Source organism: Phyllobates terribilis, unplaced genomic scaffold (genome assembly GCF_046119375.1).
Source record: "Phyllobates terribilis strain yellow unplaced genomic scaffold, ASM4611937v1 Scaffold_13__5_contigs__length_258822181, whole genome shotgun sequence".
Classification (NCBI taxonomy): domain Eukaryota; kingdom Metazoa; phylum Chordata; class Amphibia; order Anura; family Dendrobatidae; genus Phyllobates; species Phyllobates terribilis.
In genome coordinates this window covers 130,677,256-130,705,053 of record NW_027362773.1, presented here as the reverse complement: position 1 = coordinate 130,705,053, position 27,798 = coordinate 130,677,256, and the positions used below count along the sequence as shown (strand labels likewise).

At 43.4% G+C, this 27,798-nt stretch overlaps 1 protein-coding gene across 1 annotated transcript in view; it reads left to right on the top strand.

The window, feature by feature from the left end:
- The window catches only part of SLC25A22 (solute carrier family 25 member 22), a 69,460-nt gene extending 55,590 nt beyond the window's left edge, over positions 1-13,870 (top strand). Inside the window, exons 8-10 of the mRNA XM_073658673.1 lie at positions 1,694-1,848; positions 4,083-4,158; positions 6,197-13,870. Coding sequence (XP_073514774.1) covers positions 1,694-1,848; positions 4,083-4,158; positions 6,197-6,350 — 385 coding nt within the window. The 3' untranslated portion in view covers positions 6,351-13,870. The remainder of the gene's footprint in view (positions 1-1,693; positions 1,849-4,082; positions 4,159-6,196) is intronic.
- Positions 13,871-27,798: the final 13,928 nt, after the last annotated feature.

Genomic DNA, 27,798 nt, shown 5'->3' with positions numbered 1-27,798 from the left:
TGTTATTAATGTCTGCAGTGTTACCAATGTCTGCAGTGTTATTAATGTCTGCAGTGTTACCAATGTCTGCAGTGTTATTAATGTCTGCAGTGTTATTAATGTCTGCAGTGTTACTAATGTCTGCAGTGTTATTAATGTCTGCAGTGTTATTAATGTCTGCAGTGTTACCAATGTCTGCAGTGTTATTAATGTCTGCAGTGTTATTAATGTCTGCAGTGTTACCAATGTCTGCAGTGTTACCAATGTCTGCAGTGTCACTAATGTCTGCAGTGTTATTAATGTCTGCAGTGTTACTAATGTCTGCAGTGTCACTAATGTCTGCAGTGTTATTAATGTCTGCAGTGTTACTAATGTCTGCAGTGTCACTAATGTCTGCAGTGTTACTAATGTCTGCAGTGTCACTAATGTCTGCAGTGTTATTAATGTCTGCAGTGTTACTAATGTCTGCAGTGTTATTAATGTCTGTAGTGTTACCAATGTCTGCAGTGTTATTAATGTCTGCAGTGTTATTAATGTCTGCAGTGTTACTAATGTCTGCAGTGTTATTAATGTCTGCAGTGTTATTAATGTCTGCAGTGTTATTAATATCTGCAGTGTTACCAATGTCTGCAGTGTTATTAATGTCTGCAGTGTTACCAATGTCTGCAGTGTTATTAATGTCTGCAGTGTTATTAATGTCTGCAGTGTTACTAATGTCTGCAGTGTTACTAATGTCTGCAGTGTTACTAATGTCTGCAGTGTTATTAATGTCTGCAGTGTTACCAATGTCTGCAGTGTTATTAATGTCTGCAGTGTTACCAATGTCTGCAGTGTTATTAATGTCTGCAGTGTTATTAATGTCTGCAGTGTTACTAATGTCTGCAGTGTTATTAATGTCTGCAGTGTTATTAATGTCTGCAGTGTTACCAATGTCTGCAGTGTTATTAATGTCTGCAGTGTTATTAATGTCTGCAGTGTTACCAATGTCTGCAGTGTTACCAATGTCTGCAGTGTTATTAATGTCTGCAGTGTTATTAATGTCTGCAGTGTTATTAATGTCTACAGTGTTACCAATGTCTGCAGTGTTACCAATGTCTGCAGTGTTACCAATGTCTGCAGTGTTACTAATGTCTGCAGTGTTATTAATGTCTGCAGTGTTATTAATGTCTGCAGTGTAACTAATGTCTGCAGTGTTATTAATGTCTGCAGTGTTATTAATGTCTGCAGTGTTACCAATGTCTGCAGTGTTACCAAGGTCTGCAGTGTTGCTAATGTCTGCAGTGTTGCTAATGTCTGCAGTGTTGCTAATGTCTGCAGTGTTGCTAATGTCTGCAGTGTTACTAATGTCTGCAGTGTTACCAATGTCTGCAGTGTTACCAATGTCTGCAGTGTTACTAATGTCTGCAGTGTAACTAATGTCTGCAGTGTTATTAATGTCTGCAGTGTTATTAATGTCTGCAGTGTTATTAATGTCTGCAGTGTTACCAATGTCTGCAGTGTTACCAAGGTCTGCAGTGTTGCTAATGTCTGCAGTGTTGCTAATGTCTGCAGTGTTGCTAATGTCTGCAGTGTTGCTAATGTCTGCAGTGTTACTAATGTCTGCAGTGTTACTAATGTCTGCAATGTCTTTACATTCTCTGTTAGTTTTCTGCACGCTGCTCGTTGTCCCCTACAGTTACATCCTCACTAACATTATCTGTTCTTTGGGTTACAGGGACGTTCCCTTCTCAATTATTTATTTCCCTCTGTTCGCCAACTTGAACAAACTGGGTCAGAAGACGCCGGATGAGAAGTCTCCCTTCTTTGTGTCATTCCTTGCAGGCTGTGCAGCAGGGAGCACTGCTGCGGTGGCTGTTAACCCTTGTGATGGTAGGTCTCACACCTAGAAGCGTATGAAAATACAAGGAAAAACATCAAAAGCGTAATACATTATGTATAATGTATCATTATGTTTAGGACACTTTAGCTTTTTGGGCTGCAGCACCCATTTATAGTAAAATACTGTACAACTAGATCAGGGATGTCAAACTCAAACATACAGAGGGCCAAAATGAAAAACTGGGACAAAGTCGCGGGCCAACCAGTATACAGTATAATGGGCCTGACATAGTCCTCCATATAGAATAAAGGGCCCCACATAGTCCTCCATACAGTATAATGGGCCCCACATAGTCCTCCATACAGAATAATGGGCCCCACATAGTCCTCCATACAGTATAATGGCCCCACATAGTCCTCCATACAGTATAATGGACCTACATAGTCCTCCATACAAAATAATGAGCCCCACATAGTCCTCCATACAGAATAATGGGCCCCACATAGTCCTCCATACAGTATAATGGGCCCCACATAGTCCTCCATACAGTATAATGGGCCCCACATAGTCCTCCATACAGTATAATGGGCCCCACATAATCCTCCATACAGACTAATGGCCCTCACATAGTCCTCCATACAGTATAATGGCCCCACATAGTCCTCCATACAAAATAAAGAGCCCCACATAGTCCTCCATACAGTATAATGAGCCCCACATAGTCCTCCATACAGAATAATGGGCCCACATAGTCCTCCATACAGAATAATGGTCCCACATAGTCCTCCATACAGAATAATGGTCCCACATAGTCCTCCATACAGAATAATGGGCCCCACATAGTCCTCCATACAGAATAATGGGCCCCACATAGTCCTCCATACTGTATAATGGGCCCCACATAGTCCTCCATACAGTATAATGGCCCCACATAGTCCTCCATACAGTATAATGGACCTACATAGTCCTCCATACAAAATAAAGAGCCCCACATAGTCCTCCATACAGTATAATGAGCCCCACATAGTCCTCCATACAGTATAATGGGCCCCACATAGTCCTCCATACAGAATAATGGGCCCCACATAATCCTCCATTCAGAATAATGGGCCCCACATAGTCCTCCATACAGTATAATGGGCCCCACATAGTCCTCCATATAGTATAATGGCCCCACATAGTCCTCCATACAGTATAATGGCCCCACATAGTCCTCCATATAGTATAATGGCCCCACATAGTCCTCCATACAGAATAATGGGCCCCACATAATCCTCCATTCAGAATAATGGGCCCCACATAGTCCTCCATACAGAATAATGGGCCCCACATAGTCCTCCATACAGAATAATGGCCTCACATAGTCCTCCATACAGAATAATGGGCCCCACATAGTCCTCCATACAGAATAATGGCCTCACATAGTCCTCCATACAGAATAATGGGCCCCACATAGTCCTCCATACAGTATAATGGGCCCCACATAGTCCTCCATACAGTATAATGGCCCCACATAGTCCTCCATACAGAATAATGGTCCCACATAGTCCTCCATACAGTATAATGGCCCCACATAGTCCTCCATACAGTATAATGGGCCCCACATAGTCCTCCATACAGTATAATGGCCCCACATAGTCCTCCATACAGAATAATGGCCCCACATAGTCCTCCATACAGTATAATGGCGCTACATAGGGGTAGTAGATCTGGTATTGCAGGCCAGATTAGAGTTTGACATGTATGATCTAGATCTAGGGTGCGTTACTATTTTCATAAGGAGGGGGTCACACGATTGTATAAGAAAATCGGTCAGAGTTTCATCCAGAAAGGTTGGACACTTTTTTTTCTCACTTGTCATCCGTATACAACTGTGTTTTTACTCAGCAGCTATTAATCATTTACAGTTTCCTATGTTACAGAATTGTAATGTATCCATAAAAATCAGATGTTTTACTGTGGCTCCGTACGGCATCCGATTTTTTTTCTCTCACCCATCTGATTTCGGAGGAAAATCGGTCATCAGCACTGCCCCATTGAATAACATTGGTCCCGAGACCATAAAATCAGAACAGAACTGGCCACTATTGGGGCTGAGCGTTCTGTAGCAGTGTTTGCCAATCAAATCACTGAATATGGATATTTCATATAGTAAGATTTTATCAGAATGTATTCCGTCTAGAAATACAATATTGTTGTTCTTTTATGTATATCAACACTGATTTTAACTTTTTTTGTCACTTTGGTAACTGCAGCTGCATTTTCTTATATTTCTGTTTTCCAGTGATAAAAACAAGATTGCAGTCATTACAGAGGGGAGTAAATGAGGACACATACTCAGGAATTATAGACTGTACCAGGTAAATATGGAGGAGGCTTGCTGGGAGTAAAGACGGCATGGCCAGATAAGTGTGAGCAAGTTACCCATAGATGAGATGCTCCTAGAATACAGGAATTCCTGACAAGTGCAAGATCGTTTTTTCCTGTTGTCTATGAAGAATGTGCAGAACTCCCATTTGAAATGAAATCAAGAATATTAATTCAACCATATTAATTAAAGTTTTCAATGTTTCAGCCCACGTGATCTCCCCTTAAAACAAAAGGATCAGCCATTGAAATTCCATCTGCCCGATCCTTCTCTCCCACAGCATCATCTATAACGGGACAATTGGGAGGTCGTCATACACATTAGATGGGCAGCTGGTCCTGTTGATACCGGCTGGTTTGGATAAGTTTCATCTACTGTGTATGAGGGCTTAAAGGGGTTGTCCGGTCTAAAACGAAAAGTCTGCAGTCCCTCTGTGTGACTGCAGACTTTTGAATCCCCCCAGCGCAGGCACTGTGCAGAGCGAGGATTCTCCAGTTTCTGAGCTGGGAATGGCGGTGATGTATGCAATATACATATTCCCAGGCAGAAGCCATCTAGTGGACGTGTCCTCGCTCCATGCAAGTGTCCGATGGGCTGCATGGGCATGGTCATCTAGTGGACGCGGCCTCGCTCCATGCAAGTGTCCGGTGGGCGTGGCTGTCCGGTAGGCATGGTCATTTAGTGAGCGCGGCCTCACTCAATACCCTTGAATGGAACGAGGCTGTACCAACTAGACGGCTTCTGCCCGAGAGTATGCATATCGCATTCAAAATCGCCGTTACCGGCTCAGACACCGGCGAATCCTCTCAGCACACAGTGTGTGCACTGGGGGGATTCAAAAGTCTTTTCATTTTAGACCGGACAACCCCTTTAAAGGGGTATTTTCAAGTTTTACACCCATTCCCTATCCATGGGATAGGGGAGAACTTTCCAATTGCTGGGAGTCTGACCTATGGAACCCCACCAATCCCGAGAACTGGGCACTACCTCTCCATTCATTTTTAATGGGACCGCCAAGGAAAGCTGAGCACTGAGCTTGGCTGGTCTTTGGCACTCCCATACGAATGAATGGAGAGGCAGCGCGCATGATTGACCACCACTGCATTCACACAGAGCTACGGTTCTCATAATGAGTGATCGGGAAATTATCCCCTATCGTAATAATAAGGGAGGACTTACAAATTTGCGAATACCCATTTAAGCAATAGATATCAGTAAGGCTAGGGTCACACGACTGTATTTTCTCTCATCCGAAAAAATTGGTCTGATTATGCTAATCACACTGTGATCAGAGTAGGATCAGAGTAGGATCAGAGTAGGATCAGAGTAGGATCAGAGTAGGATCAGAGTAGGATCAGAGTAGGATCAGAGTGTGATCTGATTTTCTCGGATGGGGAGAAGATTTTTCTCCATCTTTTCCATCCCGTCAGTCCATGAAAATTGGATAACACTCAGACATCACCTGAGTGCTGTCCAATTAATTTTTCCACAGACTTATTGACTTGCATGGCCAAGTGCGATCCGAATATTGGATGCAAATTGAGCATGCTGCAATTTTTTTGCATGGACAAACTCTGTCGAAGTTAAAAATTGGACGTGTGCACGGCCCCATAGAATAACATTGGACCAAGTGCAATCCTAAGTTTTGTCAGATCGCACTGGGACCAAAATACGGTCGTCTGCACCTGCCCTGAAACTTCACAATAAGTTCTTCTAGCAGAACCTTATTATAGTTGGAGAAACACAAAATGTACAGTATTTGTATATATCAGGTATATCAAGGGCAAAAAGGTTGTCTAGGTCCCTGGGCAAGTTCTCCTTTTGTCTGCCCCATAATCAAATCCTCCAGGTACGACCATCGCATTGAATCACCTAACATGTCACTACGAGGCAACAAAACGTTTTCAAATAACAGCCACAAAAAGTCCCTGATTCCCGGCACAAGCTTGAAAGATAAATAAAAGTTAACGGCAATATGAAAGAATTAAATTGCTTTAATTACTAATGTGTTTCATATTTTCTATTTCTAGAAAAATCTGGAGGAGCGAGGGTCCCGCTGCATTCCTGAAGGGGGCATATTGCAGAGCTTTGGTCATTGCTCCACTCTTTGGAATTGCACAAGTCGTTTATTTTATAGGAATCGGTGAATTTCTTCTGAGCTTTTTACCCTCCAAGCGTGATTAATGACCGCCAATCATGTAATCCCCCCTTTACTAGCTCCCTCCGTTTGGCTCTTCTTGCCATTTCCTTACATGGGGTCTTCCTGCCCCTGCCTATTTATTGGCCATGGGTTTACACATTGGAAGACCATCTTTTACCAGCGCTGTTTTATGGTCCAAAAGTGTTGAGGTTACTTGCAAAAACCTTTCAGCAACTTACCTAGCTTTCCTTACTTGAAGGCATGAAACAATCATAACGAAATGGGCAACATGGTAACAATTCAAAGGAATCTACGTCAGGCAAATGTAACGCACGACACGCTCCAACAGATTGTGAAGGTTTTGTTTCAGAAAAATCGCATTTTTAGGGTTTGCTCAGCTGCATGCACCTGCGGCGCACTGGTGTCACGGCCGTTTTTACATTTTAAATTCTAGAATTTGTATTTATTGGTAATATTGAATGTCTGAACGTTATTTGAGCAATCAAGGTCATTACGATTTAATTCATTATAATTTATTAGAAGTACCGGAATATCTGGAAGATTTATATCTGTCTATTCAGGATACATAATCCCCAGCACTTTAACTCTATGTGCATGCAGAGCCTTTTTGGTGAGTTGTTGGAGCAGAAACTCAAACTTTTTGAGGAGTTTTGAAATTTGGAGAGTTTCTCCTCCAAAAACTCCTTGAAAAATTCTGTGTTCACATAACCTAAGGGTGGTTTTTTAATTTTTTTTTAGACAACGCCAAAAATGTATTGGTAATGGAAAATATAAAGGAAATATTTACTTCTCCTTCCTCCTGGATCCACTGTATCAAAAACTGCAGTAGTATTTAAAAAAAATATATATATCCACCCTAAAACCGGTTTCGTCCAACATTCACAGTCCAAGTACAGATCAGATCACAATGTCTGGACCCAAACTTTACAATTTCAACGAGTCTGTGTAGTTCAGGTCAGGAGACCCTGGGACAATCCAGACATGACAGTCTGTACTCTGACATGTAAAACCGGCCTAAGGCTATGTTCACATGCTGCGTTTTTGATGCATTTTTTTTCTGCAGGCAAAACCTGCTCTCTTGGCAGTAAAGAAGCTGGTTACAAAAAACAGGCTTTGCTGCTTTTTTTTCAGGTGCATTTGTGTCTTGTGCATGCAGATAAAGTTTAGTGCTCCAAAAAAAAACATGATGCAACTTCCTGAGTTTTCTGCACCAAAAACGCAGGAAAACCAGATACCTGCGTTTTTTGCTGCCTTTTTGCGCTTACTCATTGCTTTCTATGGGTGAAAAAACGCTGCAAGACGCTGAAAGAATTGACATGCTGCAGTTTTCAAAAACGCAGTAGTTTTCCAATTCAGTCAAGATGAAAAAAGCAATGTGTGTGCATGACATTTCTGAAATCTCATAGCTTTTGCTGGTACTGTAAACGCAGCTTAAAAGTTGCATAAAAAAAAACGCAGCAAAAATGCAACATGTGAACATAGCCTAAGATTTTTTTTTTACCAAAATCTGATTGCGTAGCTAATCACCTGCACACTAAAACACCCTTATTTTTTTGTCCAATGACTGATCATATATCTAATTTACAGTGTATAATATATAATGATTTCCAATCGATATACTTGGCCGGGTGGCCAGTACTTTGTGAAAATTATGATTTTTTTTTCTGTACACATATATATATATATATATATTATATATATTGTAGCAAATCTGTCCTTGCTTGTGGGTTCATAAAACTGGAACTTTTCGCTCTTACATGTAAGAAGGGATGCTGAACTTAATTTTTTTGTCACCTTGTATAAGGCTGGGACTTCATGGCGTCTTTTAGCAGCGGTAAAATCCAGACAACTTTCAATGTGACTTTTAACAATTTTACCCACTTAGTAAGGGCTCATTCAGACATCCGTTTTTTTGCGTACAAGACTGTCAGTGTTTTTCACAGACAGCACTATGCCTGTAAGAGTATGTGCACACCTGAAGGATTTGGTGCAGAAAGTTCTGCATCTCTTGGCAGGAAAAACGCTGCTATAATTGGAGCTTTTTTTGCTGCGTTTTTTACTTGCATTTTTGGTGCAGATTTTTCTCCATTCATTAGTATGGGTGAAATCTGCAGCAAAAACGCTGAAAGAATTGACATGCTGCAAATTTAAATATGCAAGTCACAAATAAGCAACGTGTACATGAGACTTCAGGATTCTCATTCACTTTGCTGGCATCAGGATTCCCTTCTGGTTTTGTGACAAATCTGCGCAGAAAAAAAGTGACAAATCTGCAACGTGTGCACAGGCCCTATTACTGAATGGGGTCATTCACATCGCTGTGATTTTTCCCGGACCAAGTGATCTGCGCAAAATTGCGGAGACATGTCTGTTTTTGATCAATGGCAATGCCAAGTTTATGGGTCAGTGAAAAAAAATCAGAGAGCTCTCCAATCTTCAGGGACTGTTAGATGAGGTGGAAAAACTTTTTTTTTCTTCATGTATGAGACTGATGACACTGGGAAAGAGTGATAAAAATCACTGATGAAACTTGGTCCATTTTTCTTGTATGTAAAAAATATGTGAATGAGACCTTGGAACTACTATGAAGCATAGCTTATTCCAACCTCCATACATACGCCAGGCCATTATACAGAGGAAAGAAAAATCAGATAAACACAACGTTATCACCAAGATCGGCCATCTGTCTAATCTGTATTGGGGCCAATGATGTCAGGGGAGACAGAAATCAGGCATGTTGCATTTCAGCTCCCTAGTTCTTAGTAGATAAGCTGACATCAGAGGTGGCTTGCCGCAGCTTACTCCCCTCTCTCCATTGAAAATACATGCACCCTCGGCAGAACTGAGCATGCATGTGTATAAAGGAGTTGGTAGAAATAGCTGGCAGAGAAACAAGCTGCTCCACCAATAATGAGGGCAGGTGCAGATGACTGTATATTCTCCATTTGAGAATATTGGTCCGATTAAGCTAATCACACTCTGATCGGGGTGGGATCAGGGTGGGATCAGGGTGAGATCAGAGTGAGATCAGACTTTCTCAGAGATGGACAGAAAAAAAAAGTTTCTCCATCTTCTCCATTCAGTCTGTCCAAGTGTGGTCCGATGTTTTCCACTGACCCATAGACATGAATGGGCGAGTGCCATCTGTTTGGATTCAAATTGTGTAAGTAAGGCTGCGTGCCCACTATGCATTTTTCAAGCGTTTTTGATGCAGATTTTCCACAGCGTAAACGCTTGCAAAACGCTTGGTAATCCGTGCCCCATGATCCCCAATGAAAATCTTCATGTTCTGTGCTCATGCTGCGGAATTTTCCGCAGCAGATTTTCCTTGCGGAAAAATCCGCAACATGTCCATTATTTGTGCGTTTCTGCATGCGGATTTGAGGTCCAAATGCACTTGAAAAACGCAAGTCAAATCCGCATGTAAAAACGCTGCAAAAAGGCATGTAAAATCCGCAAGCGCTTTTACATGCAGAAACGCTGCAGAAATTTTCTGCTTCATTTCTGCATCGTGGGCACATACCCTAACAATTTCTTTCCTCGGACCACTAGGTCCATGGAAAAAAAATCGGTCATGTGCACTGCTTCATTGACCTACATTGGTCCTAGTGTGATCTAATGTTTTGACAGATTGCACCCTGACAAAAACTACGGTCGTCTGCACGAGCCCTTAACTGTATCTAAGGTGTATGAGAAGCTATGCAGAATAGGCTGAGGAAGCAATGCCCTGCACTAGAATCACAGCTCCAGGTATATGATGGATTTCCCATGCTTCATTTTTTTCAAAAACGATATGATGACATCTATCGCTTCCCTACTTATATAATAAAGAGCTGCTCACTGAGAACACAGCAGCATTCAACGGTCCACTGTAAAGCATAGCACAGCTGTCAGCTACACCTTGTAACCTCTTCTCTGGTGACTTACCCACTTTTTTCATCTTTCCTTAAAAGAGAACCTGTTTTTTTATTTAAAAAAAAACAGTATGTATGTGCAGCCATAGTGTTAACCTGCAAGGAAATACCATTTTAAATATGTCCAGGTGTCTGAAAGGAGAAAATGAAGTTATATTTTCCCTGCAGCCGCTTGCTTCCAATTATCGGTGCGGTGCAGGAGGTTGTGAGCAATCACTATTCTCTACACCATGACACGCTGCAATCACTCCCCCTGCTCCTTACCCGACTCCCTGTTCCATGTACAGGCTGCAGTGCAGGACGTCAGCGAAGGTGCAGGGGGAGTGATTGTAGTGCCGTCAGAGAATAGTGATTGCCCACAACCCCCTGCATCGCTCCTATGACTGGAAGCAAGCAGCTGCAGGGAAAATATAACTTCATTTTCTCCCTGTAGCTGAACTTCCAGTTAAATAACCATATATGTTTAAAATGGTATTTACCAGCAAGTTGCTGCACACTGTTTTTTGTTTTTTTTAGAAATGCATTTTCCAATCTTATGGAAAATCAATTATTGTTTAAAAATTAAAAGTTCACCATCTCTAAAATATATTCGTTTTTAGCTTCACAATTTTCAAAACCTCCGTTTGCTGTCTGTGAACAGAGCCATTCTTGTTTACATTTAGAGACTGAAAAAAAGTGATCCATTATTTCTTACCGCTGAGGGTTTGCTGCAATGTTAGAATTATTGGTGACGTTATGTGAGATAAATGAACCAGCAGCGCAAACCTGTCTCCTGTCCTGAGGGGTGGGTTACAATTCTTAGTTTTCAGAGCCACAAGATCACGCAATCCAGCACTTCTGGAAAAAATAATTCTTCTTTATTAAAAACAATTAAAAATTACATCCAAGTGAATCACATCCAAGCAGACAGTTGCAAAGTAGCATAGTGGCATGGACTGGACCTATGCGTTTTCAAACAAACTTGTTCTTAAAGGGAATGTTCCCTTTCAAATATAACTTGTCCCTCGCTGCATTTTGTTTTAAAAAAACAAACCATCCGAGCTGTACTCTCCTTCTCCAGCTCCACCGGCAAGTGTCCATCACAGCTCCACTGGCAAGTCTCTATCGCTGCTCTACCGGCAAGTCTCCATCACTGCTCTACCGGCAAGTCTCTATTGCTGCTCCACCGGCAAGTGTCCATCGCTGCTCCACCGGCAAGTGTCCATCGCTGCTCCACCGGCAAGTCTCCAACGCTGATCCCGGTGTCAGGATGGAGCCAATTGTCAAAAGCCAATCAATAAGCTTAATAATTCAGAGCTAGGAGTTCTGTCTGCTGAACTCCTAACACGGACTTCTCCTGGAAGTCCGTTTTACACTTTGAGATTCCGGGGAGGAGAGAGAGAGAGATTGATTTTCCAGCTCCAAAGTTCAGGTCCCCATTGTTTTCTATGGGATTCAGATTCAGGTTCAAGTTCAGGTACAGTTCTGGTACCCAAACTAAACTTTGGTCTAAAGTTCGGTCAAACCAGACCCCATAGGTCCGCGGGTCCGCTCATCCCTAGTGGAGACTTGCTGGTGACCTGGTGAAGTTGAATTGAGTTTTGCAGCGAGGGATGAATTATATTATAACAACCCTTTAAATCATGGTATATGCCATGATTAAGAACAAGATTGTTTGAAACGCGTAGGTAAAGTCCACACTACTTTGCAGCCAATTGTTTTTCACTTGTATGTAACTATTAATGTTTTCTAATAAAGAAAAATGAATATTTTTAAAGACCTGCTGAATTGTTTGATCTTGTGGATCTGAAGACTTAGATCCTTGTCACCTACTGGCTGGCAGGCTCTTCGCACTTCGCCTATATAGGACGCACACAAGATTTCATGGAGCGGTGAGACACATTAAGCCTTTTTTTTCTCCTTGATATTTTGGGTTGGCTACAATGTCCGAGCCAGGAATGAGCAAATACAAAGTGCATTTGAAAGTTTTAGAACTCATTAGATGCAGTATAATTAATAGGTTACATTTTCAAAATAGTTGCCTCCCCTGTGTGTAGATACTTGAGGAATGGCAGGATCCAGGACCACAGTACTTTTCAGGCAGGGAATGAGTGATATGTTGTAGTCCCATTTGGCATTTGTAATATTTATTTGCTGTAGTGTTTTTAGATGTCACTTAAATGTACATAATGTAACTTATAGAGACAGCCATGTGTATGTTAATTAGATTGTGCACCAGATTGTAGATTATTTACTAATATTACATCATGGGACCTACAAAATTACACAAAATGTGTCTTTATGCTGTAGATGTGAGCGAGTCCTTTATGGTGGCCTCAAAAAAGCCTAAAAGATTTTATCTACTTAGACAAAATCAAAGGTTAATGCTGTCGATTCATCTATATGGTTGGCGTCCTTTATCTTTTAGCAATGTAAATATACAAGTAATACACCTGCAGTTAAGCCCCCCACCCCCCAAAACAGGTCTACCAGGCTTTAAGAATTTTTTGAACAGATCAACTCTTAAGGACCCAATGTTTTTTAATGTAAAGTTTATTCTAAGGGATAACGTTTCTCCTTTGGTAGAGTGACAAGCCAGGCCTGGCATGTCAGAGTAGGGAGACTTATAAGCCATGCATGCTCCTCTGGGATTGTCTCTTCAGAGAGAAGGAGGACTAGTTCTCTTCATCTCTGAAGACATAATTTGCATGTTTAATTTCCCAGAGGAGCATGCATGGCTTATAAGTCTCCTCACTCTGACATGCCAGGATTGGCTTGTCACTCTCCACAAGGAGAAACATTACCCCTTAAACCCCAGTTCAGAGCCTCTTACCTAGCCAAATCAGTTCTCGTACTTAGCCCTATTGAGGGGCAACACCCCAAAACACCATGTCTGTAATTTGAGATTCTGGTTTGGCTTTTATTCTAAGTCATATTGCAAAGTTTGTTAAATAGTCAATATTTACTTTTAGGAACATTAATTCCAATAGGTGGCAATGTAAAGTGTGAAAAGGATGAACTCTTAACTGTCTCATATGAGCAACCACTTTCCAAATGTCCTATTAGGGCATAAGAAGGCCATAAAGAGGGGTCTACATGCTATAGATCACCCTAAATGGAAGCCATCGGGTCTGGGGGTCTGACCATTGTGGCTACGTACATGTGTTATTTCCTGAAACAAAAGGAAGTACAAGTCTAAAATTGCCCGAGTGGAAAGTGTGAAAATTGCAAGAGTTCTATTTTTTTATGCAAATTGTGATATGGAATCAAACTTTACAAAAAAAAAACAAAAACAAAACCATTTAACACAAAACCCAGATTTAAACAGCAGGTCTTACAACGTGGCAGCAAAGTCTATTACTATTCCCTTCCCATTACTTGTGCCCTCCTTGCCTAATAGCGGTGGCCTTACTTCTCCTTCCTTCAGTACGTTACAGTAGTAATGTTAGTAAACGATGCAAGTTAACGATGACCATAATTAATTATTAAAACTGTTTTAAACTGTACATTATATGGAAAGATCTTATATATGTGCATCTATTAAAGGTGAAGTTCATAAAATGTGACCATTCCGCAATATGAACAGCCCTACTTGCATACAGTAGTTAGCGTTTTCAACATATTAGGAAAAAACATGAACAATTTAAAATTTAAAATAAATACTTCCCAGTCAGTGTGATTACGCTAATAGCTATCATTTTCATAATTATTTAAGGCAGGAAAAACAACACAGTTTCGAGCGATCATTAATTAATCATACTCAGCTGTAATTTCCGTTGCCGGCATGGCTGAGCCTGAATGTATCCAGAGGGAGTTATAGTGGATATAGTTACTGTAGTGTAAATTGTATTCTGCTTTTAGGAGTAATAATTCTACCTAGGAATGTGTCTCTATCTACTACTATATAGTACTAAAGATCGACTCCTATTATTGGAGTAGTAGCTGATCTGCAGCACCCGGCAGCGGTCACTACATAGTGTAATGGAGCTCTATACATCCGTCTACTGCTGGAGGTGATAACAATTGATCAGTGGGGTTCCAATAACTGGCACCCCCACTGATTAACTGTTATCACCTCCAGGGGCAGCTGGATATAAAGAGCTCCAATCCACTATGTAGTGACCGCTGCTGGGTGCTGCAGATCAGCTGCTACTCCCATAATAGTAGTTGATCTTCAGTACTCCTGCAAAATGTGATACTAATGACCAATAAAGGGAAATGGCTTCAATATCAGTGGTGTAAAATTAAAATATTAAAAAAGAGAACGTCTCCTGCTCAGAATGCCCTAATACATCCATGGATTACAAGGACAGCCAATTGATTTCAGTAGAAACTTTGCAATGCTTCGTTTTTGCTGTTGTGATGCTGCGGAGAAATTCAACACTTGCAGCCAGTTTCCACCATAGACGATCACTGTGGGTCCAAATGGTTGGATCCTTCTGAGGATAGGTTCACATGAATTTTTTTTTTTTATGTGGAAAAATCAATGTCAAGTAACTCTGTGTTAAAGGGGTTGGTCAAAGCAGCTCCGTCATTAGTATAGTGACCAGACACTGCAGCGTTGACCAGAAGTTCTCAGATCCTACCGAAACACAGCAACTCTATCAAAACAATAGTGGTCATGGCCGGGTACTACAGATCCACCCACTATTCAAATGAATAGGGGGTCGATCTGTGGGACTCAGCTGCGGCCACTATAGTTTTCTGAGAATTTCTGGCCCTCACCAGTAGCAGCTGATTGGCAGGAGTGCCGGATGTCATGACCCCACCGATCAGATATTGATGGTGCATCCCAAGGATAGACCATCAATAAAAAAAGTAGTGGCCAACCTCTTTAATCCCACCTAACAAAAATGCATAGTCCAAAGAGGACAACCCCTTTAATTTTTTGATGGGCCGTTGAAAACAATCTACTCTCAGAACCATAAGGCTTAAAATGTATCCTGGCTGTTAAAGTCATCAACCCAAAGCTTGAATGGACAAATCATGTTCTATATATGCAGAGCTTGCAATCTAATCATGTGTATACTCGTAATGTCAGCAATGCCTAGTGCTGTCCCCTAGAATAGATCATATAGCACAGTATATTAGTGTGCTGGCGGCAGTGTAGACTAAGGTATATAGATGCCTGCCATTGCATATATATATTGGTCAGTGCCTATTTACTTACAATGATGTCACCTCCTGGTATCCTTTTTTTTATACAGATAAAGCCATGTAATGTCACATAATCCTAGAGGTGCTGTCAGGAAGCATGGCATGTTTCACCATACTATTCGCAGGTAACAAAACTTTCTAGGAATCATGGCACGTCACAAGCTTGCCTATCCTTCCAACACTTCATCTAACACAATCTCTCTTCTTAAATACCCATACTCCAGAAGAAAGTGAATACAAAGTGTGCCCCAAATAATTATGCGTTACATGGACAGCCCAATGCTGTTAATGAATAATGTGTAATACCTAATTTCCCCTTTGGGGGTGCCACAGGAAAACCAACCACTTGTCGCTGGGTTCCTCCAAAGATTGCATCAGAATGCTGGGTGTCCTGCCTGCAAAAAAAGGGTCCAAAGTAAAAAAAAACAACAATATTATGTTCAAAATAAATAAGATCATGCTGCTAAAAGTAGACAAGTTAAAAAGGATTCCTATTTTTAAAGTAAAAAAAAATATTAGTAGTATATATAGATTCACTTCTCATAAATTCACTCTCATCACTATTATCTCAGACATATTTTTTTATTGCTTACAAAAAAATCAAATGATAATTAAAGCAGCTTTGCAAATATTCTGGAGTAAAATTATTCTATCATTTTGTGCCCTTCAGCTCCTATGCTGGTCCATGCATCTACATAGTAGCAGACTACAAACCCTGCGATCAGTCTCAGCCTGAATTCTTGCTTCCTTCCATCTGTCTGATACTTCTCTGTTGAGCACATTTGGTTAGTTAGGAAGTAGTGGGGAATAAAAGTGAGTGTGACTGCAAGATCTGACTACACAATTTATCTGTAGTCTGTTACCATGGAGACCCATAGATCAGTATTGGAGCTGTAGAAACAACATTTTCATCATTTTAGATGTATAGTTTAATATCCTACCCCAGCTAGTCCGGCCTAGAAAGGACCAAAGCCACATGCTGACCATGAATTGTATGTTGTAGTGATAGATTAGTGCAGTTCTGCTTGATAGAGACCACTAGTTATGTGCCGAAAAGTCTTATTCTGCAGATCACTACTTGTTTGAGCCTTATGCTTTTTAATGCACTATAGCATTGCTGAAATGGACCCAACGTCACCCATTGTTTTTTCCTTTTGTGAATTTTCTATATTTGTGTTATTTTTTGCTATATTTGTTGTCTTTGTTGTGAACCAGTAGTGTATCATTAGTGACTATTACCTGGCTACCACCAATACACCCCGGCCCGCACTTACTTTACACTGGGAGTCCAGACGATGCTATTACTTTGGCTGTAATCCAGGTATAATACATTCCACTTAATCCTCGGAATCTTGGGTTTCCGAGACCTCCTTCCATCATTCATGATCCTATTGGTGTTCTTGTGTCCACCTTGTTTGTTTACTTCTGTGACTTTTCGTGTTCCCTTTACTTGTCATCTATGATTTTGTGAAAAGTATTGTACTGAACCAGACAATGAAATGTCATTGAAAATGCTGCTTTATCGACAATACAAAAATGTTATTTTAAAAATGTTTTACAGAAAATTAGTAAAATTTTGTTTGATGTACTGTATTGTAAAATAAATCTAAAGATAATGGTGTTTTATCTGATCTGATCCTCTGCACTTCTGCTTCGCGTGGTGAAAGGGATGATTATATATAGCCAGACAATTGTGGTCAGGCATGAAAATTCTCAGACTGGTGAGGTTCATGTTGTACTTCAATTGTGTGCCAAGAAGGCATTTAGGACTATTATTACTGGTTCCCTGCATCTAAATATTCTCTAGTCCGCTTAGTGGGCATATAGGTAAATTAAAGGGTTTGTCTCACATTCTGACTTCAGAAGCGTGCTGCCCCCCAGATTCCTGCATATTGGGGGCGGCGTGCTACTTGTGATTGACAGTTCAGACCAGTGGCCATACTGGTGCACTCTCTAGGAGCACGTGGCAATGAAGCTGGCTCCATCCAGCAATCTGGCCAGCTTAAGAATAATGCTAGTAGACCTTGCAAGCTCTTTTACAAAGAGCTTGTAAGTGCTGCGCTCATTGCCCAGGCTCCTAACTAGGGATGAGCGGACCTGTGGAAGTTCGGGGTTCTGGTACCCTACTCTAACTTTATTCCAAAGTTTGGCTCTGGTACCAGAACTTTACCTGAACTTGAACCAGAACTTGAACTTGAACTTGAACTTGAACCTTGAAAACAATTAGGTCCCGAACTTTTGAACCGGAATATATTCTCTCTCTCAACTTTTAAGTTCGGATTCGCTCATCTCTACTCCTAACTAGTGATGAGTGAGCATGCTCATCACTCGAGATTTACGAGCATGCGGGTGTTTTCCGAGTATCTTCGGTGTGCTCAGGCGTGCTCGGGTGTTATGTTTGAGTCACTCCATGTGCATGATTTGGGATTGTTTGACAGCTTTAATACATGTGAGGAATGCTTGTTTCTTAGGCATTCCTCACATATATTAAAGCTGTCAAACAGTAGCAAATCATGTACACGGAGTGACTCAAACATAACACCCGAGCACGCTGAAGATACTCGGCGAGCACCCGAGCATGCTCGTCGAAAGCGTTAAGAGAACATGCTCGCTCATCACTACTCCTAACTTATGCAACAGTTCTTAAAAATACAGAGGACTTTTAATAAGAAGTGCGGTAAATTTCAAAGTACTTTGCTTTTACAAACACTTTGCCATTTTAGCCATGTAAGAAGACAACCACTTTAAATGAACACAAAAGATTATGTTCTCTATGGCACAACAATGTCCAAAAAAATGTCATTGCAATTATTTGGTCTTTTCAGACTGACAACAAATGGCAGTAAAGCAGTGGTGCACCTGCCCATGTGTAAGAGGAAAGAGGGTCCATCAGGAGGAGACATCATAATGGCTGAGAGCACATAGCATGTCTAGGATATCACACCAGCTGGCACAATCAGCAGGCAGAAGGAGACATTCAAATAGGAGAAGGATGGGAAAAATCCCTACAATGTTAGGCTAGACACAACATCTGCATTATTGATCATCTGTTGCCTAAGGATAAATTGTGAATTTTTTTTTTAATCATAAATGCAAATTTTAAAAGTTCATATTTGACAAAAGTCTTATTTTTTTGCTTAGACAACTGCAATATTTTCACAACTTTATGCTAGAGCTGTTGCACTCTGGGGTGAGGCTGACAATAGTTTTACAATAGGATAACTAACAAAATCAAGAACATTAGGCATTTAATTTCCATTAAAGGGAACCTGACAGCTGATACATGGTTCCCGAACCATAAAACGTACATTTAACAGCCGGCCAGGGAGCAAGACTCTAAGAGGACAAGCCTAAGAGGCAGGTCACCGACAGCTTATTCCTGCACCATTCCCCTTGAGTGACAGGACTCACCCTATACACACATTAAGGGCAGAGACAGACTGCCGTATAACTCGTGCGAGGATCGTATCGTAAACCTCGTTCTGGCTGTCTGCTCTCCTGACCTGAGCTTGACAGCTCCATGCGCCGGCTTTGCTCCAGGTTAATAGGCAAGACTTTGCTCTTCCTTTAGTAGGGCAAAGCAAAGTGCGTCTGAGTAGTCGCAAGATTTGCAGCGATCTGTGGATGATGTAGCACCCGTCATACCTATCAATCATGGCAGGAGGACGGCGATTCTGCTGATGGAGGTGTAGACTCCAGACCAGCGACAGCCATCAGACGCCCATATGACGCAGGAGACTTATAAAAGGAATTTTTTTTCGATATGCAGAGGAAGTTATTGGCTTATATACAGGTTGATGGACAAGAGCAGTTAAAGATGGTGGCTTTATATTATATTGGGAAAATCTGGTGACAGGTTCCGTTTAATATAACTATACAATATAAAGATCAACAAAACAGCTCTATTACATCACTCAGATTCCCTCTCTAGGCCCCCGGGCAGCAGAGGCACATCCATCCTTGGACATCAGTCACATCAGGTTAATGGTAAATGGGGCCTTCTGATGCTGTCATATACAGTGCCTTGAAAAAGTATTCATACCCTGTGAAATTTTCCAAATTTTTTCACGTTATAACCACAAACATATATGTATTTTGTTGGGATTTTATGTGATATAGCAACACAAAGTAACAAGTATTTGTCAAGTGTAAAGGAAATGATACATAATTTTCTAATTATTTTAAAAATATAAATAAGAAAATTGTGATGTACATTTGTATTCAGCCCCTTGTAGTCTGATACCCCTAAATAACCAATTGCCTCCAGAAGTCACATAATTAGTAAATTGAGTCCACCTGTGTGTAATTTATTCTCAGTATAACTACAAATGTTCTGTGAAGGCCTCGGAGGTTTGTTTGAGAACATTAGGGATCAAACAACATCATGAAAACCAAGGAACACATCAGACAGGTCAGGGATAAAGTTGTGGAGAACAGTAAAGCCGGGTTAGGTTATAAAAAAAATAGCCAAAGCTCTGAACATCTAACACAGCACTGTTTAATCCATCATCCAAAAAAGGAAGGAGTATGAAACAACTACAAACCTACCAAGACACGGATGTAAACCTAAGTTGACATACCAAGCAAGAAGAGCACTAATTAGAGAAGCTGCCAGGAAGCCCATGATCACTCTGAAGGAGCTGCAGAGATCCACAGCTCAGAGGGAGAATCTATAGACTATTAGGCCACGTTCAGTATTTGGTCAGTATTTTACCTCAGTATTTGTAAGCCAAAACCAGGAGAGGAACAATCAGAAGAAAAGTATAATAGAAACACGTCACCACTTCTGCATTTATCACCCATTCCTGGTTTTGGCTTACAAATACTGATGTAAAATACCGACCAAATACTGAATGTGTGAACGTGGCCTAAGTCGTATACGCCACAAGTCTGGCTTTTATGGAAGATGGAAAGAAGAAAAACATTTTTGAAAGCAATGTTTCAAAGCAAGCCATAAGAAGTCCCGTTTGCAGTTTGCAAAGAGTTATGTACGGGACACAGTTAGCATGTGGAAGAAAGTGCTCTGGTCCAATGAGACCAAATTAATAATAATAATCTTTATTTAGATGGCACCAACATATTCCGCAGCGCTTTACAATTCAGTAATAGAACTTTTTGGGATAAATGCAAAATGCTATGTGTAGTGGAAACCTAAGGGTTCACTCACACTAGCGTATAAATACGCAATGCGAGAAAAAAATCATACTGCACTCAGACCAATGTTATTCAGTGAGGCCGCGCAGATCTGCATATTTTTCCTCAGCTGCATTCGGCATGAGAAAAAAAATTACAGCATACTGTGATTTCACTCTGAAATCTGATGGGTGTAAGAAAAAAAAATCGCATGCCTTATGGACCATCATTATAGCATCCAATTTTTACGGATACATTACAAATCTGTAGCATAGGAAACTGTAAATGGTCCAGTAAAAGCTTAATAGCTGCTGAGTAAAAAAAATGAATTGTATGCAGACAGCACACGGATAATTGGAGGGAAAGGTGGTCCTTAAAAGTATTGACTCAGGGGGGCTGAATGCAAATGCACGTCACAATTTTTTAATTTATATTGATAAGATAATTAGAAAACCCTGTATCATTTTCTTTACACTTCACAAACACTTGCTATTTTGTGTTGGTATATCACATAAAATCCTAAAAAATACATTTAAGCTTGTGGGTGTAACGTCTATATAATTCCATACATATGGGCCTTTTCTTTAGTGCTAGTTTTTGTGCTCCTTATAAATACTGCTTTGACTGAAGTACAAATCAAAAATTGCAGCAGCACGCTGAAAAGGTTTGGGTCCAACCATAGAAAGGTCAGCTTGTTGTGGCCGGTGGAGATACACCAATTGGCCAACATGTGGACTTCATTTTCTAAGTATATTCTAGATGGCAGTGTTACGGATCCGGGTGGTGGAACCTCTGTGCTGTGATACAAGGAGGGACCAGAGGGGCATAACTAAGTGCCTACCCGGACCGACCTTGGCCACACGGCGGCTTAGTCGACTCCGTGAACCAAGGAGGGACGGGGAAGGTGAACCAGGTGCCACTCTGGGACCGACCTTGTGTGAGAACAGGCGACTCCCACGGGACTGATGGCCAAGGCCAACAGGCACAGCAGATGAGCACGGCTGGTAGACAGGCAGGTGATGCAGGTAGACAAGCAGGCGGGTACGGCTGATAGACAGGCTGGAGGGAATGGCTGATAGACAGGCAGGCGGGCACGACTGAAAGACAGGCTGGCGGGCACTGGAACCTGAGGACTGAGGAGAGTGTTAGCACACAAACAACAATCTTGCACAGGCACCTCCATTTTGGAGGAGGTGCCTTATATAAGGGCAGTCCTCCGGCCATTGGCCGGGGACTCTTTAGGACAGCACGTGTGGCCCCTTTAAGAGGGAGGGAGCACACGTGCGTGCGCCCTAAGCACAGTGCCCGGGGAACTGCATGCGGTGCGCGCACTCCGGGCAGATGCAGGTGGGGAGTCGGGGGACGCCGGACCGGGACCGCGGCGGTGAGGGGACCGGCATCTCTGCCCGGCAGGAGGCAGAGACACCGATGCTACAGTACCCCCCTTTACTGCCCCCTCTTCTTTAGGCCCGCAAGAAATTTTTCTAGAAAACGAGGGGCATGAATGTTCTCCCTGGGCTCCCAAGACCTCTCCTCAGGACCAAACCCCTTCCAATCCACAAGAAAGAAAGTCTTTCCTCTTACCCTCTTGATGGCCAAAATATTCTCTACCTCAAAGACGTACTCAGCAGAGACTGGAGCTGGAGTGGTACCTGGATCGTCAGAGAAAGGATTAAGGACAACATGCTTGAGGAGAGACACATGAAAGGAGTTGGGGATCCTTAAGGAGGCCGGGAGTTTCAGCTTGTACGCCACTGGATTTATTTGGTTCAAAACCTCGAAAGGACCGATGAACCGCGGGCCCAACTTGTATGATGGTATCTTGAGACGGACATATTTGGAGGAAAGCCTGATCTTTTCTCCCGGACGAAACAGAGGCGGATCCAGACGTCTCTTATCAGCATGCTTCTTCATCCACTTGGAGGACTGAAGTAGTGCAGATGTAGTGTCTTCCCAAATCACCGAAAAGTCGCTGACGAGAGACTCCGCTGCAGGATTGTCCACTGAAGAAGAGACGGGAAATGGAATTCGGGGGTGTCGACTGTAAACCACAAAGAAAGGAGACTTAGCAGAGGACTCACTCACATGGTTGTTATAAGAAAACTCGGCCCAAGGCAGAAGTTCTACACAATCGCTATGGTGAGCGTTGACAAAGTGCTGAAAAAAACTGGTAAGGATCTGATTAATACGTTCCACCTGACCATTGGACTGAGGATGATAGGTCGAAGAAAGGTCCAAAGTGACATCCAGCAGCTTGCACGTGGCTCTCCAGAAGCGAGAAGTGAACTGAACTCCTCTGTCCGAGACAATGTGGAGGGGTAAGCCGTGGAGACAAAAGATGTGATGGATGAAGTCCTTAGCCAGCACAGGTGCGGACGGAAGACCAGGCAAAGGAATGAAGTGAGCCATCTTGGAGAAGCGGTCAGCCACCACTCATATGACGGTAGAACCGGCAGATACCGGAAGATCAGTGATGAAGTCCATAGCAATGTGTTGCCAAGGAGCAGAAGGCACGGGGAGAGGAAGAAGACGACCAGCTGGAAGGTGCCTAGGGTGTTACGGGCACAGGAGGAACAAGCCGCGACAAAATCCGCAACATCCTTGCGCAGAGTGGGCCACCAATAATGTTGGGCAATGAGCAGAAGCGTCTTCCTCTGACCGGCATGACCAGCCAGTTTGGACGAATGACCCCAGAGTAAGACCCGATCCTGAGCCGCTACTAAGGTCTTACCAGGAGGTAGATGAGACAGGTCAAAAGAAGCAACAGTCATTATTCTGGGGGGGTCAATAATGTGTAGAGGCTCCTCCTCTTGGTCGGTAGACAGGAACGAGCGGGACAGAGCGTCAGCTTTAATATTCTTGTCTGCCGGGCGGTAATGGAGAGTGAAACTGAAACGAGCAAAGAACAAAGACCATCTGGCCTGACACAGATTTAGTCTTTGGGCGGTCTGCAAGTAAGCAAGGTTTTTATGGTCAGTGTAGATGACCACCAAGTGCAGAGCCCCCTCAAGCAAGTAGCGCCACTCCTCCAGCGCTAATTTGATCGCCAGCAATTCTCGATCTCCTATGGAGTAATTGCGCTCGGACGGAGAAAAGTGTTTGGAGAAGAAGCCGCATGTCACCATTTGCCCGGACGAGGATTTCTGGGTGAGCACTGCTCCGGCCCCGGGGGAAGAGGCATCATCCTCCAGAAAGAACTGTTTATTTCAATCTGAACGATGTAGCACTGGAGCGGAGGAGAACGCTTGTTTAAGAGAGACAAAGGCATTTTCCGCCTCGGAAAGCAATTCCCTAGGATTTGCTCCTTTACGGGTGAGAGCAGAGATGGGAGCAGTCTGGGAGGAGAAATGAGGAATGAAGAGGCGGTAATAGTTAGCGAATCCCAGAAATGATATACCCCAAAAATGGTAGGGAGGTCTGCTCAAAGAGGTATTTCTCGTACTTTGCATACACGCGATTCTTCCGGAGCCTCAGCAGTACCTGACGAACATCCCTCCGGTGGGAGGGCAGATGATGGGAGAACACCAAGATATCGTCCAAGTACACCACCATGCAGGAATACAGGAGATCTTGGAAGATGTCGTTCACTAACTCCTGGAAGACGGCTGGAGCATTACAGAGGCCGAAGGGCATCACGCGGTACTCGTAGTGACCATCCCGAGTGTTGAATGCCGTCTTCCACTCGTCTCCCTGGCGAATCCGGACCAGATTGTATGCCCCACGAAGATCGAGCTTAGTGAAGATCTTCGCGCCTTTTAGGCGGTCAAACAGTTCCGAGATGAGAGGCAGGGGGTACTTATTTTTTATGGCAATCTGGTTTAGGCCCCTATAGTCGATACATGGACGAAGAGAGCCGTCTTTCTTTTTGACGAAGAAGAATCCTGCTCCAGCCGGAGAGGTGGATTTCGGGATAAATCCCCTAGCAAGATTCTCTTCTATGTACTCAGACATAGCACGGGTCTCAGCCAGCGACAAGAGGTAGATTCGCCCTCGAGGAGTTGAAGCACCAGGTATCAGGTCAATGGGGCAATCATGCGGCCTATGAGGTGGTAGTGTCTCTGCCTCCTTTTTATCAAAGACGTCCACATATGACCAGTAGGGTGCCGGTAGGCCAGGTAGGTTAGCTGGAGTAGACGGAGGTCGAGCAGGACGAACCAGAACCAGACAGGACTTATGACAATCTGACCTCAACGGATCACCTCACCTGAGCTCCAATTCAGGATGGGCTCATGTCTCTATAACCAAGGCAGGCCAAGCAAAAGGGGATGAGAGAGACCGGACAGTACGTGAAAGGAGATCCTCTCCGAATGTAGCATTCCCACCTGTAGAATTACAGGCTCAGTGACAAACAAGATGGTCTCAGAGAGAAACTTTCCATCCACAGAGGAAACCACTAACGGATCAGCCAGACATATGGTAGGAATCTGATATCACTCCACAATGGCCTGTTGAATGAGGTTCCCAGTGGCTCCGGAATCCAGATAGGCAGTCTCGAAGAAGCAGATCTCACTACAGGTAATCGAAATGGACAGAGTCAAAGGCGGAGTGGAAGAACTTTTGCCTAGGACGACCTCTCCGAGCGGTCCCAGACACTGGAGTTTCCCGGTCTCACCGGACATCAGTGGATAAGATGCTCTGTACTGCCACAGTAGAAGCAACTCCCCTCAGCGCGGCGGACCTCCTGTCGAGACTTGACCATCTTAACTTGGTCTATTAGCATAGACTCTGGAGAAGACACCGTAGGGGGGTGCTGGTTGCAAGACTGGCCTTTGGAAGGTTGGTGCGAGGTCCAGGGCTCTTCTCTCACGGGTCGCCTCCTTAGAACGCACCTGAAAACGGATGTCAATCCGTGTAGCTAATGACACCAGGTCGTCCAGACAGGGAGGTATGTCACAACCGGCTAGCTCATCCTTGATCCGTCCGGAAAGGGCCTCCCAAAAGGTAGATACCAGAGCCTCATTGATCCAGGCAAGTTCAGATGTGAGGGTGCAGAAATGCACGGCATACTGTCCCACAGAGAGACTCCCTTGGCGGAGTCGGAGAACAGAGGAGGCAGTCGAAGATTTTCGACGAGGCTCATCGAACACCTTCCGGAAAGCCGCGCGGAAGGCCTGGAGATTGGACACCAGAGGATCCCCTCTCTCCCACAGAGGGTTAAGCCACGCCAATGCCTCTCCGGTGAGGTGAGACATGATGAATGCCACCTTGGCCCGGTCAGAGGTGAACTGGTGTGCCAGGAGCTCAAAGTGCAGTGTGCACTGATTTAGGAAGCCCCAACATAGGGTAGGGTCACCACCAAAACGTGGAGGCGCAGAAAGCCGGGGTCCTAAGCCGGATGCCACAGCGCCACTGGGTTGAGGTGCCACCGGAGTGGGTGCTGCTCGGTTAGAGGCGGACACAGTAGGGGTGGACAACACGTCCAGGCGGGAGTTGACTGTCCGCAGATAGGACAGGATAGTATCCTGTTGGGATCTCTGGCGAGAGACCTCTTGGTACAGGTCTGAGAGCGAAGGAGCCTGGGAGCCACCGTATTCCGTGACCTGTGCAAATTGTTGCGAATTCGGGTGGTGGAACCTCTGTACTGTGATACAAGGAGGGACCAGAGGGGGGTAACTAAGTGCCTACCCGGACCGACCCTGGCCACATGGCGGCTTAGTCGACTCCGTGAACCAAGGAGGGACCGGGAAGGTAAACCAGGTGCCACTCTGGGACCGACCTTGCGTGAGAGCAGGCGACTCCCATGGGACTTATGGCCCAAGGCCGACAGACACAGCAGATGAGCCCGGCTGGTAGACAGGCAGGTGATGCGGGTAGACAAGCACGCGGTCACAGCCGATAGGCAGGCGGGCACTGCAGATAGACAAGCAGGCAGGTATGGCTGATGGACAGGCTGCCTGGTACGGCTGATATACAGGCAGGCGGGAACAGTTGAAAGACAGGCTGGCGGGCATGGCTGATAGACAGGCTAGCGGACACGGCTGATAGTCAGGCTGGCGGGCACTGGAACCTGAGGACTGAGGAGTGTTAGCACACAAACAACAATCTTGCACAGGCACCTCCATTTTGGAGTAGGTGCTTTATATAAGGGCAGTCCTCCAGCCACTGGCCGGGGACTCTTTAGGACGGCACGCGCGGCCCCTTTAAGAGGGAGGGAGTGCACGCGAGCGCCCCAAGCACAGTGCCCGGGCAGCTGGGCAGCTGGAGGACGCCGGACCCAGACCATGACGGTGAGGGGCAGAGACGCCGACGCTACAGGCAGTAATATAGTTTATATATCATATATTCAACGTTTGTCTATATCTGGCCGCACACAGCGTTCTGCTGTACTTTTTGATTTGTTTTTAAAGCAGTCACAACTCACAACAGCTTGCACCTGTTCACACATGCTTCATTCTACTAGGAGATGCTGGTCAATTTTTGTCTCTTCATGATGACTGTTGTAGAAATCACCAGTCTTGGATCAATTGGCCCTGTAGACTTGTGTAAAGTAAATTGTACTGAGAATCTGATGCTCTTAATGTATAAGTTAAAATTTGTTAAGAACAATTTGCTACTGTATGAAAGTGACCTTGAAATGCCATATCACCAAGCCACCAACTAGCTCATACTAAAAATGGACTCATGTTGGAAGAGTTGTACCCCAGGGACCTCAGTATGGACCAAAATTACAGTATTTATAAATGATGCAGATGTTGTAGTTAATAGTCCTCTCTCTGTGATTGCTGATTACAATCAGTAATATAGTAGGATGTTTAAGCAGGGATCCTAGATCAATGGGGGCAATGGGCAAGAAAATAGCAGAATAGTGTTCAGCATAGACATAATGTTTGCATGCTCTTTATATTCAACGTTTGTAAAACATTATTGTGGCATTGAGATGTGTAGAAGTAACTGCTGCTCACTGTGAAACAGTAGACCACCCAAACTCACAGATCAGGGAGGCTACCGAATGCTGATATGAATGTTGTATACAAATCACCTATCCTCGGTTACATTACTCCCCAAGTTTGAGCCTGGAAGTGACATTAGCACAAGAACTGTGGGCCGGGAACTTTATTAAAGGGGTATTCTCAAGTTGTTACTTGAGCAGCTTAGAGCTATGCAGTCTCCTTACTTCCTGGTTTCTGGCAGGGCGGGCTTTCCTCCTTGAGTGATAATTATGATGAGAAGCACAGCTGTAGTTTTAATAGAACTATAAACCTCAGCACAAGATCTGTTTTAACACATTTAGCTGTCAGTGGTTTGTTCTGGGTCTACACCTTCACCACTATATTTACATATAGAGATA